Source organism: Pelodiscus sinensis, chromosome 5, assembly GCF_052426305.1.
Source record: "Pelodiscus sinensis isolate ZL-2025 chromosome 5, ASM5242630v1, whole genome shotgun sequence".
Lineage (NCBI taxonomy): Eukaryota > Metazoa > Chordata > Testudines > Trionychidae > Pelodiscus > Pelodiscus sinensis.
The window spans coordinates 46,114,077-46,132,203 of NC_143056.1; the positions used below are offsets into that span (position 1 = coordinate 46,114,077).

The following is an 18,127-nucleotide window of genomic DNA, read 5'->3' on the forward strand; positions in this document are numbered from 1 at the left end:
GAACTCCCTCTCAAAACTCCCGGTTCGCAAGCTCCTTGGTCGCTTGCCCACTGCCTTAAAAAGCCCCTCCCCCTACCAAGGCTCAGCCAATCTGCAGAGGCTTCTAGAATTCAAACTTTAATTAGAAGCCAACAGTTTCCACCTGCCAATCACACCTGGATGTGTCCCAGTTACCCTCTGAGGCTGGGGAAGGATCATCAGAGTGGTCTTTGTTTTCTCAAACACACAGGGTGGGGGTGGCAGGCACTGAGGGGCTGTGGTGCAATCGTCGCTCAATCACCTGCAGTCTGTGCACATGGATGCACATGCAGCACATGCAGCACCAGTCTGCACCCCTGGGCTCCTGCTCATAGGCTCTGGGGAGGCCAGCCACACTTCTGACCCCTAGGGGGGAAACTCCACCCTCCCACCAGGAGCTACTGCTGGAAGGAGGCTTGGGACAAAGACACACACAAACACAGACTCTGGAGTGTCGCATACGGGCATGCCTGCACAATCGAGACACTACCCACTCCCGGGGATGGCACTGCAAAGCACAGATGTGTGTCCTGCTCTCTCTCTCTCCCACTCACACTCATACACACACCTTCATCCCTCTCACCCAGAAGCCAGGGATACCAGGTCTCTCCCCTTGGAATGCAGCCACTGCCAGATCCAGTGTGTGTACAGCACCCATGGAAGCCCAGGCAGCTCGAGGCCCCTTTCCCTTCATTGGATCCCAGTGTGGCCAGCAAATTCCCATGCCTGCTCATCCGTTGGACCATTTCCAGGTTCTTATCCCCAGTTACTTCTACCTCAAATAAATCACAACACAGTTCTCTTTTTATCAACCAAACAGTTTTTTTATTGTTGCTCCAGGGGAGAAGGGGGGAGGGGGGAAGGGAGGGGTTGTTGTAGGAAAGGAAGAGAGGGGCAAGACACAGTCCCCTAGTGGGGAGGGACTGGGGAGAGTGTCACTGGGGTCCTTGAGGGAAACTCTCCCTCAGGATCTCCCAGATGCACACCTCCACCTGATGGGCCTGCCAGATGGCAGCTGTGCGTGGCTGCTCAAAGGCCCTTCCCTCCCAGCCGGCCTCTGCCCCCACACCCTAGAAAGAAGGCCTCCCCTTCCTCTCCACTATGTCAGACACCACCTGGGGGATGCTCTGCTCCCCCACATCCAGGTAAGTCAGGAGGGACCTGAACCTCGCCCTCAGACATCCGAAGATGCACTCTGCCTACATGGTGTCCTGCCTAGGTGGGCATTGAAGCGGTCCTTGCTTGGGTCAAAATGGCTGGCTTAAGGCTTCATTAGCCATGGCATGAGGGGGTAGGCCACATTCCCCATGACACACAGTGGCATCTCCACGTCCCTGATCCTGATGCTGCGCTCGGTGAAGAAAATGTGGGCCTCCAGCTTCTGGGATAGCAGAACCACACAGGGATGGGGCTTCCCCCTGCTACACACACAACCATCCCCTCTACCCCCACCCCCTTGTGCCGTTAATTCCCCCTTTTCCTAAGGTCACCCTTTTTAGTACTTCCTCTTCCCAGGGACTGCAGCCTGAGAGTGCCATACCTGCATAACGAGGGCCCTGACGGTCAACTTCCCCATGACGAACTGGTTCCCAATGGATCATCTAACTGTCCAGCGTGGCAAGCTTCCAGAGTGCAATGGTGACCTGCTTCTCTGAGGGGGATAGCAGGGTGCATCTGTGGGTTCCATTGTGTGAAGGCTGGGGTGAGCCAGGCACACAGCTCTAGGAACGTCTCCTTCCTCATGTGGAAGTTCTGAAGCCACTGCTGGTTGTCCCACTGCTTCATGACAAGCCAGTCCCACCAGTCAGAACTGGTGTTCAGCTGCCAGAAGAGGCACTCCACACTCGGCTGCGGCTGCAAGAGCTCCATTCCCACATACATGCTGAGGGTCTCCTCAAGCAACTTAGGGTTGTGTTCTTGCAGGGCTTGGAGAGCAGCCTGCAGAAACTGCAGCACAAAAATCAGGGCCAACAGATGCCCAAAAGCAGCTCTGGCTCCATAGCAGAGTGTGCTGTGGTGTCCAGAAGCAGGGCGGCCAAAGCACATAGTGGAAATGCTTTGCTGTCCCTCAGAGAGGTAGACAAGCAAGCAGAAGAACCTGAGAAACAGCTATATCAGGGGGAGGGGTCCCTTTAAGCTCATGCCTCAAGCAGAAGCTCCAGGAAGCAACTGCTGACATAAAGCCTTGCCTGAACTGGTTCCAGGTGGCCTTATATGTGAGATAGCATCCAATCAGTGTAGATGCTATCTTTCGAAATAGCACATTGCTATTTCATTACACTTTTTGTGTGTAGATGTGCTATTTCAATATAGGCTATTCCGGAAGATATCTTACAGAACAATTTATTCCAAAAGAATGTGCAGTGTAGACGTACCCTTCGTGTTATATTTAATACCAGAATTGAAGTACAAACTAACTGGTGGGATCACCGTACAAAGAAAATGTTCTCTTTTTTCATACGTTTCAAGATTTTATAAATCTCTGCTCCTTGGTCATTCCTAAAGCAGTTCTATACCCTGATCAATATTGTTGCCCTTCTTTTTTGGAATGGAGGAACCAGAACTGCACACAGAATCCAAGGTGTGAGCATACCATGCATTTCCATAGTGGCATTATGATATTTTCTGTCTTATTATCTATCCCTTCTCTAATGGTTCCTAACATCCTGTTAGTTTTTTCTTTTTTTAACTACCTGTGCACATTGAGCAGATATTTTTAGAGAACTATCCCCAGTGGATCCAGGACCTTTCTTGAGTGTTAACAGCTAAATTTAGACACCTTCCCCCAATCATTCTGTACATTTAATTGGGATTGGTTTTCCCATGTGCATTACTTTACACATATTAACAATGAACTTCACCTCCCATTTTCTTGCCGTCACCTAGTTTTGTCAGATGCCTTTGTAACTCATTGCTGTCAGCTCTGGGCTTTACCATCTACACTAATTTTATATAGTCTGCAAATTTTGCCACTTCACCATTTACCCCCTTTTCTAGCTCATTCATGAATATCTTGAACAGTACTGTACCAGTACAGATCTTTGGTGGACTCTGCAGTCATTGACCATCAGAAAGAATTGTGATATCTCATACACTGTGCTGTGGTAACTGATAGAGAATGTTTGTTTTGTAAAAAGTCAACAATGCATAGACATTTATCAACATAAAATTTAAAACCAACAACAATACCAGAAACACTGAAGTCTTGCAGCGCTCTCTTTGGATCAACCTTTCGCAGTATGCAACCTCTGTAATAGAATGCTAACCAATTAGAAGGATCGAGATGAACTGCAGCAGAAAAGTCTTCCACTGCGTTTTTATACTGCTGTCGTTTACTGTATGCTCTTCCTCGATACATCCTAGTATAGAAAAAATAATTTATTTTTATTTACAATTTTACAAAAAAATGTATATATTTGCAGAAGAAAACCATATGAAGCTATGTACAATGTGAATATTTGAATCAGCTTAGTATTCCCTTGACAGTCTAGAAGCCCCCAATACCTGGGTTAGGGCTCCATTTTCGTGGGACCAACCCGGCCCGTAAACTCTGCTTGCAGTTAATGTCCCTCTATTAGGGCATATATGGCCTTCTGTCCTGGTCCAAAACACAGTCCCCTCTATTAAGCTATATACGGCTCTCTGGTTTGGTCTGAAACACAGTCCCCTCTATTAGGGTATATATGGCCTTCTGCTCTGGTCCACCACACAGTCTCCTCTATTAGGGTATATACGGCCTTCTGGCCTAGCCCAAAAAACAGTCCCCACAAGCAGGGGGAGCGCCGAGTGGGGAATAGGCGGATCCGGGCCCTCCCGCTCCGCCGGGTCCCATCCCAGGGCCCTGTTGGCAGTGGAGTATATTGCTGCCTGCTCAGCAGGGATGGCTACCAAAACACATAAGCTCCCAGAGAACAATCCTCTGCCCTGGGCTTCTTGCTACCATTTCTACAGTGCTGCACAGCTCCCGTGGCATTGCTCAGATCGCCCTCCTGGCTGGGGCTGTCGCTGGGGCCACTGAGGCTGCTGCTACTGGGGCTGCTGTTGTCATTGTGGCTGAGGCTGCTGCGGTGGCTCAGGCTGCTGCTGAGGCTTGGGCTGCTGCTAAGCCTGTTCTGGGGCCCGTGCCTGCGCTCCTTCCCCTCTGTCGGTCCACCCCAACTGACTTGCTCGAGAGGCTTTTATAGTTTGTCTCCAGTGGTAGCGTGCCCAGCAGGCCTGTGGGGGAGGGACCTTCTTGACTAGCTGGGCCAAGGCCATTCCCTTGGCTTCAGTGAGGGGCTGGAGCGACCAGTCACAGGCACCAACCACCATTTTAAATGGGCCGATACTGCATAATATTTAAATAGCAAATTCCTTTTTATTTTTACTGGCAGATTTCTAAAGTATAAATGGGTAATTGCAGAAGAAGAATTCTTATTATAGTGCTCAGAGGATGGACAGATGGAGATTAGCTTCTATATTCTGTTTCCACATACAATGGCAGTACCATGAAGAGGAAATAAGATGGTTAAGTCAAAGCTTAGGAGGTTTGGCTTTCAACTTAACACTCTCACTTCAGAGAATGAGATTAGCTATAAGGGGAGGCTGTGTGATGGCGTGTCGGAGACTCCCGTCCCTGCATCCCTGTCCACAGCAAGATGTGACTCTGCCAGCCAGTAGAATAGAAAGGGTTTATTTCTTCTCAGAGATACAGCACAGCCCGGGTTTGATGTGGGCATAGGAGTAATTTGGCAGGCAGCTTCAGACCCCTTGGGGCAGGGATGCGCAGGCCCCTGAACCTCCAGTACTCGACTTAGTACATTCTCTTCATGTTTGCCCAGCCAAGACTCCCCCTTCTCAAAACCACAGAACACTCATCCCTGCCAGGTAGCCACACCCTTTCCTTTATTTAAACCCCTTTCCCTGGCCAGGTGAGAAACTGTTGCTCATTGCCTACGTGCTTGTGCTCACGGGAGACCCGCCCCCACTGAGCAATGCTCACAGACAGAGGCCAGTAGGTGTCACCCACAGCACACACAGAAACCAGTGAATGCCCAACCAGAATGGACCCAGGGCCACAAGAGTAGACAGCATATCCCAGAGTGTACAGCACCCCCCACTACATCACAGGCTGCTCCTATATGAAAAATAATCTATAGGAAAAAGTCTCCAGCACCCGCACATAGGGCATGCAGACACCCAGTGTAATCAACAATATACAAGCACTTAAAGTATCTACAAAGATTAGATTTATCCTGAATGTGAGGACCTAGAGAAAGACTGGAATGAAAGATGACACCCAGATTATGGACCTGAGTGACAGTTAGAATTATGGTTTTGTTCATCACAGTCCAGAAAGGCTGTGGCGGGAAGAAATTAAGAACTCTATTTTAGACATGTTGAGTATAAGCTGATGGCTAGACATCCATAAGATGTAAGCAAGACAGGCTGAGATTTTACTTTGGATAGTCTGGAGGAGAGACACACATCTGTGAGTCTCCTGTACAGAGTCACTGGCACAGTATATTTTGTGTTTACAGAAAATATATTAGTATATTATTTTAAAAGCTATTTTACTAATCAATTAATAATTGCTGACTATATATTTTACCTTGCTTGAATATTGCTGGGGTCTTCCTTAATCACAGCTGTAAAATCCTGAAGAGCTACAGTCCAAATTGATTTATCAAAGAAATGTATTCCATGTTTCATGAGTGCATCTGTTCTTTTTGGGTTATATTGAAAACACTGCATTGAAAACATTAAGAAGCACATAATATTTGCATAATACTTATAGTGATTTTCCAATGAATTTTAAATCTGAAATGAAAAGGTACCAAAGAATATTTACTTTTTTAAAAATAATAAGCTACCTTCAATTCTTTTTTAAAATGTCCTTGTCCTTTAATTTCCTTTGCCATTCTTTTCTCTTCAATTGTAAAAATGGAATACAACCAACTAGGCAATTTTATAAACTGATTCTTAATTTAGCTATTCATCATTCTTCAGGATAAGTTACAGAAATTATGTACTAACTTCATCACACTCAATTGTTTGTTGTTCGTTTAAAAGGATACAAGCTGCATGCCAAATAAATCCACATATTTGTATTTCAGTGATAACGTTACACTACAAAAAGGAAAACCTACTTTTGCATAATCATCCATTGCCAATAATAATTCCTCCTCTTCTTTCAACAACTCAGCTCTCCTGAAATAAATATCATCATCTGTAGGGTTGCATTTCACTGCTAAAGTGCAATTCATGATTGCTAATGCTTTATTGCCTTGCTTTCTGTAAATTTCAGACTTTGACAGATATGCATCTAGAACCAATAAAATATAAAATACAGTATTTAGAAACACAGAATATTGGCAATTCTTCTTCCCTCTGTGAGGTATGTCTACACTCAGCACTAATTCGAACTAACTTAATTCGAATTAGTTAATTCGAACTAAGCTAATTCGAACTAGTGCATCTAGACCTAAGAACTAGTTCGAATTAGCGTTTTGCTAATTCGAACTAGCATGTCCACATTGAGTGGACCCTGAACCGAGGTTAAGGATGGCCAGAACCAGTGCCGGCAGGGCATCAGATTAGGACTTAGAGTGTGGATCTGCTGCCTCAGGTTAGCCGAGGGCTGTGGTTAAAGGGACCCGACCCCCACCCCGGACAGACAGTTCTCAGGGTTCCCCGCTCACTTGTCTAACTCGATGAGGAACAGCAAAGCAATCCTGGTTGGAGTGCCCTGAGTGCCCACACTCGGCACATTACAGCACTCGGCCATCAGCCCGGCTGCACTTGCCGCAGGCTGCCATCCGGGGAGGGGGGTCAATTGGGGGCCTGCAGGAGAGCTTCCACCCTGAGGAGCCCGCAGAGCCACCCCAGTCCTCCCCATCAGGGGCTCGTACCCCATTCCTCCCTCACCTCCTTCCACTTACCCCTCCCTAGCCCCAATTCCTGATGTACAAAATAAAGGACACGTGTGTTCAAAAATAGAAACTCTCTTTATTGAACAAAACTTGGGGAGACTGGGAAAAGGAGGTGGGAGAGGGGAAGAGAAAGGGTGGGAGAGGGGAGGGCAACTAAAATGATCAGGGGTTTGGAACAGGTCCCATATGAAGAGAGGCTAAAGAGACAGACTTCTCAGCTTAGAAAAGAGGAGACTGAGGGGGAATATGATAGAGGTCTATAAAATCATGAGTGGTGTGGAGAGGGTGCATAAAGAAAAGTTCTTCATTAGTTCCCATAATAGAAGGACTAGAGGACATCAAATGACATTAATGGGTAGCAGGCTTCAAACTAATAACAGAAAGTTCTTCTTCACAAAGCAAATAGTCAACCTGTGGAACTCCTTGCTGCAGGAGGCTGTGAAGGCTAGAACTAGAACCGAGTTTAAAGAGAAGTGAGATAAAGTCATGGAGGTTGGGTCCATGGAGTGCTATTAGCCAGGGGGTAGAAATGGTATCCCTGGTCTCTGTTTGTGGAAGGCTGGAGATGGAAGGCACGAGACAAATGGCTTGGTCATTGTCTTCGGTCCATCCTCTCCAGGGCACCCAGTGTTGGCCGCTGTCGGCAGACAGGCTACTGGGCTAGATGGACCTTTGATCTGACCCAGTATGGCCATTCTAAGCTCAGGGCTCAGGGTCGGGGGTCTCACTGGACCACCTTGATTTTCATGCAAACCTGCTCCTGGGTGGCCAGGCTGGCAGCTATCCTGCCTAGACAGCCACTTTCCTGTGCCTAGTGTGAAGGTCGTGGATGAGGTCCACGATGTCTGCACTAGACCAGGTGGGTGCCCGCCTCTTGCGGACCTGGGCAGGCTTCTGGGAGCCGCCAGCCTGGTCCCAGGAAGAGGCGGAGGGCTGGGTGGCAGCGGGTGGCTGGCTCGAGCCGTGCCAGGTGCAGGGTCTGCTGGCTGGGTGCTGGCAGGCTTGCACCTGGCCTGGGCACCGTAGCCAGACCGTGCCCCTTTAAGGGCTCTGGGGCCAGGAGGGGGGCAGAAGAGTTTCCCTGGTGGTGCCCAGAGTGGCCACCAGGGAAAGCTGGGGAGGGCTAGCCTCCCACTAGTTCGAATTAAGTGGCTACACAGCCCTTAATTCGAACTAGTTAATTCGAACTAGGCGTTAGTCCTTATGGAATGAGGTTTACCTAGTTCAAATTAAGTTCCAACTAGCGGTTTGTATGTGTAGCGCCTATCAAAGTTAATTCGAACTAACGTGTGTTAGTTTGAATCAACTTTGTAGTGTAGACATACCCTAAGATTTCTCAGTTATTGAAAATCTTTGCAAACTAAAAGTAACATAAAGCACTTCAAAGTAGTCCACAGGTTCAAAGCCATTTTAACCTGAGTAAAATAATCTAACAGACCTTCTTTGCATGTTTCTTGATAAATTCTAATCTGTAATCGAGCAAACCAATAAAAAAAAATGGCCTGCACATAGGATTACCAGGTAGCTTCAGCAAAAATACCGGACACATTTGATCCAGGGGAGTGGGGGACAGGGACCAGCCAGGAGGAGAGCGGGGCTGGCCGGGCGGAGGGGAGGGAACAGCAAGCAGGGGTGGCGGGGGGGAGGGGTCGGGGGCAGCGGGGCTGGCCAGGGGAGATGGGGGGAGGCAGCTGGCAGGAAGCAGGGCTGGTCGGGAGGGACCAGGGGGGCTGGCTAGGAGGGGAAGCGGGGGGGGGGGGGGCGGGAGAGAGAATCAGCCGGCAGGGAGCAGGACTGACCCAGGCACATGCCGATCTCAGGGTGCTGCCTGTCCTGTGCACGGTACCTTGAACAGCACTCAGGAGTATGGATAAGGCTTCTCCTCCTCCCCAATGCATCACTCCTACGTCAGACACAACCAGAGGCTCGTAGTGCCGATTGCGCCCCACCTCCCAGCCACTCCTCTCCACTCCCACCAGGCTTCAGTCAGGCACCTAGCCGGAAATCCAGAAAATACTGGACTTTGCACAAGTCCAGTATTTTCTGAATTTTTTTTTACCAGACAGAGGGTCCAAAAAATAGTCTGTCCAGTTGAATACCCAATACCTGGCAACCCTACATGCATAAAAATCTTCCAACAACTTCAAAACTATTACACCAATTTTTTTTCAAACGCAACACATTTCCTTAGCTCTCCTTAGAATGTACTACTCAAAACAAAGCAAGTTTGAGCAAAATAATATGCGTCTGAAGTTAGTTATGTGTGTGTAAAATTCCTGATTAAAACTTATGGCAGAGTGCTTATACACATATGTGCACCTCAAAATACTGAACAGATTTTGCTGGACCTTTGCAAAAACAATTTGCTTCAGGCAAAGATCAAGCACAGAAAATTGCAACGCAAAATGAATTTATCTGCTTACAGAGGTTAATAAAAAGAGTTAATAATGGAAATTATATTTTAACCTTTAATTGTGGTGCTGGCTATTGATCCCACTACCATGCATGTAATGAAAAAAGAACCATAAAGGGAAAATGTGAACAACAAATAGAATCTGGTTTTATTTTAAAATAATTTTAAAGATTTTGAAAATTTTTGTAGAGAAAAAATGTTAACAATAGTACACATGTACAGTATATTTTATGTGAGCATAATATATACATATCTACTACATATTTGAGAAAATTTGACTGTCTGTCCATCTGTCTGTCTGTTCAAGAAACCCTCCTAAACAGTAAGAGCTAGGTCCTGCAAATTCAGTATACAGGGCGTCCCTGTATACATCCGTTCTGCACTAAAGTCATTGATGCTTGTAGGAACTGATGCATTATAAGTCCTTCCATTCCCCACTCTTAAGTAACGCAAAAAAAAATGGCACAAATGGAAGTTAGCTGTAGGAAAAAAATTCCCTGCTTTAAGTTATTTCATTATAAGTCTAATTTTTTTTGAATGTATCTCGTACTTACAGCGAGGACAGCCTGTATAGCTTCCTCTTATTATAACTGAAAGCAAGCTAAGGGTTTGTGCCAGGAAAATGAGATGTGCAAGGAATGAGATTGCATCTCATAAAACCATACAGAAAAGAGACAGAACCACCAAGCAGGTGAAAAGGGCCCTGGGGGCCCACACACTCGCTGGGTACGTCTACACTACAGCGCTAGTTCGAACTAACTTAGTTCGAATTAGTTAGTTCGAACTAAGCTAGTTCGAACTAGCGCATCTAGAACTAAAAACTAGTTCGAACTAGCGTTTTGCTAGTTCGAACCAGCGCGTCCACACTGATTGGACGCAGGGGGCATTTAAGGGCAGCTGAAACCGGTTCTGGCAGGGCATCAGGTCAGCAGTTGCTTTGTGTGGCTGCTGTCTGAGGCTATCTGAGGCTCGTGCTTAAAGGGACCCCCTGGACAGCCGGTTCTCAGCTTTTCCTGCTTGCTTGCCAACCTCGCCGAGGGACAGCAAAGCGTCGGTCTCTGTGCCCGTCTGTGTCGGTGCTTCCCTTCGGGGGGACCGCCGCAGGTGGCAACATGGAGCCACGGCTCGCCCTGCACCTTCTGGTGCACGTTCTGGACTTGCTGCTGCAAGCCTGCCAGCAATGGCTCGAGGCTGCCTGGCACCACCTGGGGAACGTCAGCCCCCTGCCTCTCCGCCTGGCCGCCCTGGGGGCCGTGGAGGAGCCGCGGCGGCGCCCCGGCACCGGCGTGCCCCGCCGCATCTGGCGTCTGGACACCAGCAGCGACTGGTGGGACCGCATCGTCCTGGAGCGCTGGGACGACCGACAGTGGACCCAGAACTTTAGGATGAGGAGGGACACCTTCCTGGAGCTCTGCGAGTGGCTCGCCCCTGCCCTGCAAAGAAGGGACACTCGCATGAGACCCGCCATCCCCCTCCAGAAGCGGGTGGCCATCGCCCTCTGGAAGCTCTCCACGCCGGACAGCTACCGATCCGTCGGGAACCAGTTCGGCGTGGGGAGATCCACTGTCGGAGCGGTGCTCATGCAGGTACGGCGCTCGTCGGCCACCGAGCCGGGGGGGAGGGGGGCTGCGAGGAGGGGATGGGCCGCCCCAGGGACAAAGGGGGGGGCGGGAGGAGGCGAAAGCGCCCCGCACCGGAGGGGTCGGGCTGTCCCGGCCGTACTACACGCCGCCAGGGGGGTTGCTTCCGGGAGTGGGGCGCGGGGCACTGCCAGGGCACGCACGCTCCCAGCCACCCGGGCGCCCCACTGATTGACGCTTTGCTGTGTCTCTCTCCGCAGGTGGTCAAGGCCATCAACCGGGTGCTGCTCCGCAGGGTGGTCCGCCTCGCCAACCCGGATGCCGTCATCCGGGGATTCGGCGCCCTCGGCTTCCCCAACTGCGGGGGGGCCATCGACGGGACGCACATCCCCATCCGTGCCCCGGAACACCAGGCGTCCCGGTACGTGAACCGCAAGGGGTACTTCTCCGTCATCCTGCAGGCCGTATGTGACCACCGGGGACAGTTGACGGACATAAATGTGGGCTGGTCCGGCAAAGCACACGACGCCCGGGTGTACCGGAACTCCTCCGTGTGCCAGCGGCTGCAGGACGGGACCTTCTTCCCCGACCGCCACATCAGGGTCGGGGACGTGGACATGCCCGTCTGCCTGGTGGGGGATGCCGCCTACCCACTGCAGCCCTGGCTCATGAAGCCCTACACGGGACACCTCAATCCCTCCCGCCAGGCCTTCAATAACAGGCTGAGCAGGGCCCGCATCGTGGTGGAGGGGGCCTTCGGGCGACTGAAAGCCCGCTTTCGATGCCTCCTCACCCGTCTGGACCTGGCCGAGCACAACATCCCTCCCGTGGTGGCGGCATGTTGTGTGCTCCACAATTTGTGTGAGCGGAAGGGGGAGGCTTTCTTGCCAGCCTGGATGGCTGAGGCTGACCGCATGGCTGGACACTACGGTCAGCCCCGCACCGCCGCCGTCCGGGAAGCCCAGCGGGGGGCCATCCGGATCCGGGAAGCCCTGCGGGAGAGCTTCCAGGTGGAGGAGGAGGAGGACTGACCTCTCCCTGCATGCCCCACCGGGGCCTTCTTCCACCCTACCCCCCCCTTCCCCTTTCCCCTCCCTACCTACTGTCAAATAAAGACACCTGTTTTTCCAACAAAAACGTCTGTTTATTTCACAGAACTGGGGTGGGGGAGGGAGGAATGAAGGTGGGAGAAGGGAGGGGGAAACCTGGGACGAGGGAGCTGGAAGGGGAGGGGAGGGAAGGGAGGAAGGGAAAGGAAAGCTCAGGGGTGGGAGTCTGGGTGCCTCTCCCGTCTCGCCACACTGCGGGTCCGGGGGCGTCGGTGGGGAATGGTTGTGGAGGGGGGGGCAGAGAGGACAGGGGGTGTGGAGGAAGCAGGAGCGGAAGCAGGAGGAGCAGGAGGAGCAGGAGGAGCAAGAGGGGGAGCAGGGGGAGTAAGAGGGGGAGCAGGGGGAGCAAGAGGGGGAGCAGGAGGAGCAAGAGGGGGAGCAAGAGGGGGAGCAGGAGGAGCAAGAGGGGGAGCAGGGGGAGGAGGAAATGGAAAGCGGTCTAGCAGGCTCTGGAGGTGGCCTCGCAGGGCACGGCCCTGCTCCTCCAGGGCCTCCAGACTCCTCTGGCGCAGCCTGAGGTCCTCCTGGACCCAGTGGTCCTGGAGACGGAGCTGTCGGTCCAGGAACCGGAGATGCCGCCTCTGGTAGTCCTCCTGGTTCCTGGCTGTCCTGCTTGCCCGGGCGCGGGCGGCTGCTGCAGGCGGTGTGGTGCGCCCTGCAGTCCCCGGTGCTGCAGCTGTGGTGCAAGAAGACCAGCGGTCAATTACCCCAGGGGCCCAGGTGTGTGAAACCCAGCTCCCCTCTGCAAGGCCAGGGCCCCTGCAGGATCCCCAGCTGCTGCTCCGTGGTGGGCAAGGCCCAGGCGCACGGTCCCGGGGCTCCCTCTCGCCCCAGCCCCCCGTACACATAAGGGGAACACGAGGGTACTCACAGGTGGACGCCTCCCCGGCCTCTGATGATGCAGGCGAGCGGCTCTGTGGGGTGCCTCGGGGGTCCCGGGTCCTGGGAAGGCTGGCAGCAGGCTCCTGGCTCTCAGAGCCCTCTTGCTCCTCCTCGGTGTCCAGGAGCGGTCCCTCTGCCCCGGGGTCAATCACGTCCCGGGGGGCAGGGACGGCATGAGCCCCCAGGAGGCGGTCCAGGGCATGGAAGTGGGGGCAGGCCTCCGGGTCAGCCCCTGGCAGGCAGGCCCGGGAGTAGGACTGCCGCAAGTCTTTAATCTTGCAGCGCACCTGCTCCCGGCTGCGCTGGTGGCCCCTGGCGGCCAGGCTGGCAGCCATGCGTCCATAGACGGCCGCATTCCGGTGGCTAGTGCGGAGATCGTGGACATTGGAGGCTTCCCCCCAAACCTCGATGAGGTCCACGATCTCCGCACTTGACCAGGCGGGCGCCCGCCTTTTGCGCCCCCGGGCAGGCTCCTGGGAGCCGCCAGGCTGGTCGTGGGGAGCAGTGGAGGGCTGGGAGCCCTCGGATGGCTGGCTCATTGTGTGGCAGGTGCAGGCTGTGCAGGCACGGGTGCTTGCAGCCTTGCAACTGGCACAAAGTGAGTAGCCAGCCCGTGGCCCTTTAAGGGCTCCGGGGCCGGGAGGGGGCAATAGAGTTTCCCTGGTGTTGGCCAGAGTGGCCACCAGGGAAACCTGGGAAGCCTTAGCCTCCCACTAGTTCGAACTAAAGGGCTACACAGCCCTTAGTTCGAACTAGCTAGTTCGAACTAGGCGTTAGTCCTCGTAAAATGAGGTTTACCTAGTTCGAACTAAGCGCTCCGTTAGTTCGAATTAAGTTCGAACTAACGGAGCGCTAGTGTAGCGCATAGGAAAGTTAGTTCGAACTAACGTCCGTTAGTTCGAACTAACTTTCTAGTGTAGACATACCCTCTGGGACTGCCCTATCCCCAAACCTCCGACCCCCCCCAAGAGCCCTTTTGGGGGGTCAGAAGATTGCTCTCCCTACCTCCTTCCCCAATTTGTAAGTGAACATTATTGGTTGGTCCCCTTCGTCAGGGCATGAGGTTAAAGTGCAGAGTTTGCTGAATTCCATACTCTGTCTGTGAAGACCAGGGGATAGATGAACTAGACCAGCCCCTGCTGAGGCACATGGACCCCAGATGTGCCCGCTAGACCTGCAGCAGCTATGGAGAGGTGCCTTTTACCTGGGTGAATGTTGCTATGGTGACAGGAGAGAGGAGGTAGTCCTCTCTCCAGGGCAACCTGTATAAGGAACTCCTCACCCGCAACACACACCCCATGACAATGATTCAAGTGAAGCATTTACATTTTCATTTTATTTTCCAAAAAAAATCCCCAAATTAATGAAATTAAGTACCCAAACATCATTGGGTAAATCTTCTATATATCACCACATTTTACAGTACATTCAATAAACATAAAATACTATTGCAAAGACAGGGCTCAAAAGCTGAGAAATGCTGGCATTTAGTGTTACCTATGCATCTTTAATTTTGTCCCCTTATGCTTTCAACCTGTGTACTGAATAAGGCAGGAAAACTTTGGGGGGAAATAGTACATGATACTATAATTAAAGACTATACTGTCATGCATACATACAAAGGGACAAAATTTAAGGTGCATGGACAGCTGTAAATTTATTTCTTTATTTTCAAGTGCAAACTAAGTAACATTCTTTTCATTCAGATTATATTATATGCAATCCTCCAGGTTTCTGTTTCTTTATTTGTTTTAAATGGAAGATAAAAAAAATTATAGCAATCTCACCTAGGGCTCCCGGGTTTCTAGTTTTCAACCAGAAAGTCTGGTTTTCAGACCTGTATAGTCTCTAGTCAGAAGTAGTGACTGGACACCAAAAGTCCAGTTACCATGATTTTATATCTTCTTCTCTAGGAAGCAGCAGTGGCCATGACGTAAGCTCCCCAGAGGGTTTCGCCATCACCATTGAGAGTCAGCCAGGGCAAAGCAAGCCGTAGATGTGTGGAACACATAGACTATGCCACCTGGGGGATGGAAAATATCCCTGACCTGGCTCGGTCCCCTCCGGCTGCAGTCACACAGGACAGGGCACTGCAAATGCCTGTGGCATAGCTGGCCATGGTGATAGGGCACTTTCCTAGCTAACTTCCTCCTCCTCCCTGTGGCTGGGAAAGAGTCCATGGTAGAAGAATATATAGGCTATCAACAGTGAGATGCACACTGGCTGGTTCCTGGGGTAAGTGTATGGGGTGTTTCTGGGGCACGGAGGAGCCATGGGCTTGGAGCAGGGGCTCAGGATGGGCTGGGATGCTGAGACTGAGGGCGGAGTAGGTGGGATAGAAAGCTGGAGGTTCAGAACAGGGGTGGACTCACAAGCATAGAGCTGTAGTGTTCAGTTTTGAGAAACTGGAAAGTTGACATCTTAATTTCTCACCACGAGCATGTTTGAACCATGTACCTTCTGTACCACAACACAGACTTTTACAATTTGCACTATAAGCATAACATTAGTCAGTGGCATAAGGAGGCTGCCACGACAGTTGGTGGGAAAGAACAGGCCACGAGGGGCAGGAGGTGGTTGTGGGAAGTCTAATCCACCTTCCACTCTCACCCCCATCCTACCTGGAAGTTAGGGATCTCCTTCTCCATGTGCAACCCACACAACAGAGAATGGGCTTCCGGAACGATTTGCTGGCCCAGATAATGACGAGGGGGAACCTAGTTTGTCTCTCCCACAAACCACTCCAGAAGAAGAATTTACTCACCTTGATGCAGTGATGTTAGTTCTTCGAGATGTGTGTCCCCATGAGTGCTCCACTGTAGGTGTCAGGCCTGTCCCAGCGCCATAGCTCGGAGATTTTTGATAGCTATAGTCGGCCAGATCGCGCATGCGTAATGCACATCTCGTGCCATTCGCGCCTTTTGCCTCATGCGCACAATCCAGCCCCTTTCAGTTCCTCTCGCCCACTTGGGACTCTGAAACGAGATATCTATTAACAGGATTAGGAAGCGGGGAGGAGGGCGGGTAGTGGAGCACCCATGGGCACACACATCTCAAAGAACCATCGTTACTGCACCAAGGCGAGTAACTTCTTTGAGTAGTGTCACCATGGGTGCTCCACTGTAGGTGACTGGACAGCAGTACTCGCAACCCACTCAAGATGGGCTCCATAATCAAGGTTTGTGCGAGGTTGAAAGCACTGCTGAAGCCAGCGAGGAGTCCGATGCTGCTCGCAGAATAATTGCATAATGATTCGCAAAGGTTACATTGGATGACCACGTGGCAGCACCGCAAATGTCCTGGAGGGGAACCCCTTTTAAAAAGGCTGTGGAGGCAGCCATAGCCCTTGTAGAATGCACCTTCAGGTACGATGGGAGAGGTTTCTTATGGAGCGAATAACAGGTAGTTATGCAGGAGGTTATGAACTTGGCAACACGCTGTGACGAAAGTGCCTCTCCTTTAGATTGGTCAGCTATAGAAACAATTAAATGATCTGTTTTATGCCAGCCCCTGGTCCTGTCTATTTAAAAGGCTAATGTCCGTCGAACGTCAAGGGTGTGAAGAAGTGTCTCTCTTGGTGAAGCATGAGGCTTCGGATGGAAAGTGGGCAGTGAGATAGGTTCATCGATATGGAATGTAGAGCATACTTTTGGAATAAAGGCTGGGTGAGGATGAAGTATTACCCGTTCTTTATGGAAAACTGTATAAGGTGGTTCTGACATTAGTGCCACAAGCTCAGTAACTCTGTGTGCTGAGGTTATAGCAAGGAGGAAGACCAGTTTGAGCATCAACATTCTGAGGGACGTGGTAGCTAGGGGCTCAAAGGGTATCGGGTAAGCATGTCCAAGACCAGGTCCAGACTTCACGATGGAGGTGGGGGTCTACAAGAAGGATCAAGGTTCAACAGACTTCTTAGGAACCTTCTCATGGTTGGATGGGCGAAAACAGAAGTATCATCTATATAGTGGCAGAAGGCAAAATCACCACCAGGTGCATTCTAAGGGAAGCAACTGCAAGGCCCTTTTGCTTCAGAGAGAGAATGTAATCGAGGATGTGGTGAATAGGAATGTTTTCAGGAATGATTCCCCTCGTAGAACACCACAGTGTAAACCTCTTCCACTTCAATTGGTAGGTGGTTTGAATGGTGTTTCTCCTGCTTTTCCTTAGGACCTCTTTGACTTGATCCAAGCAGTGATCCTCGGACTGGTTGAACCAGTTAGGAACCAGACAGTGAGAGGAAGAGTGCGTGGTTATGGATGCAAGAGACGGCTATGGTCCTGGTATACAAAGTCCGGAAGATCGGGAAGAGTATATTGAGGCTGAAGGGACATTCTGTGAAGAAACGGGAACCATGTCTGTGGTGCCCAGGCAGGGGCTATTAGAATCACTATGGCCCCATCCAACTTGATCTTGTACAGAATCCTGGGTATGAGGACAATAAGGGAGAAAGCACAGAGAAGGGGGTCACCCCAGTGTAGAAGGAAGGCATCCCCTAGAGCAGTTTTTCGCAAATGGTGTTCCGCAGAACCCTGGGGTTCCGCGAAGTGAAAATAAGGGTTCCGCGATAAAATTCCATTACAATAAGATTTTATGATTTAAAAAATAATTAATATTATGTGATTTTTGTTTTTAAATATGTGCAATTAACCTAAATGTTGATCTCATGACCTTATTTAGCATTTGTTTATTATTATCCTTACTTATTTGTGGTCTATTTTTTCAGCTCCATATATTAGACTGTTATATGGGATTCCACAAAATTCTTTCACGTTTAAAAGGGTTCCATGGCCAAATAAAATTGGGAAACACTGCCCTAGGGATCTGCAACCAATGACCGCTTTGGAGCAGTACTGTCTGCATTTCGCATTCTGATATGTGGTGACCAGATCTATCTGAGGAGAACCCCAACGATGGAATATCCAATCCGATCTCTCATTCATGATCGAGAGTGAAGTGCCTGCTCAGTGAATCCGCAACTACATTGCTTGTGCCAGGCTGGTATGACACTACCAACATGATTTTGTTGTGAATACATCAATCCTAGAGGCAGACCACTTCTATGCAAAGGGATCGGGACAGTGCCCCACCTTGACAGTTTATATAATACATTGTCACAATGTTGTCAGTGAGTATGCTGTTAGTCATTACGCAAATATATTTCTGGAAATGTCTGCAGGCGTTGAAGACTGCCCTGAGCTTGAGGAGATTTATGTG

General features: G+C 50.5%; 1 protein-coding gene across 2 annotated transcripts in view; it reads right to left on the bottom strand.

Moving 5' to 3' along the window:
- The window catches only part of TTC6 (tetratricopeptide repeat domain 6), a 166,833-nt gene that overhangs the window by 59,161 nt on the left and 89,545 nt on the right, over nt 1-18,127 (bottom strand). For both annotated transcript variants that reach the window (XM_075926901.2, XM_075926899.2), the window contains exons 14-16: nt 6,147-6,322; nt 5,609-5,745; nt 3,208-3,377 (exon numbers count right to left, since the gene is read on the bottom strand). In XM_075926901.2, coding sequence (XP_075783016.2) covers nt 3,208-3,377; nt 5,609-5,745; nt 6,147-6,322 — 483 coding nt within the window. The remainder of the gene's footprint in view (nt 1-3,207; nt 3,378-5,608; nt 5,746-6,146; nt 6,323-18,127) is intronic.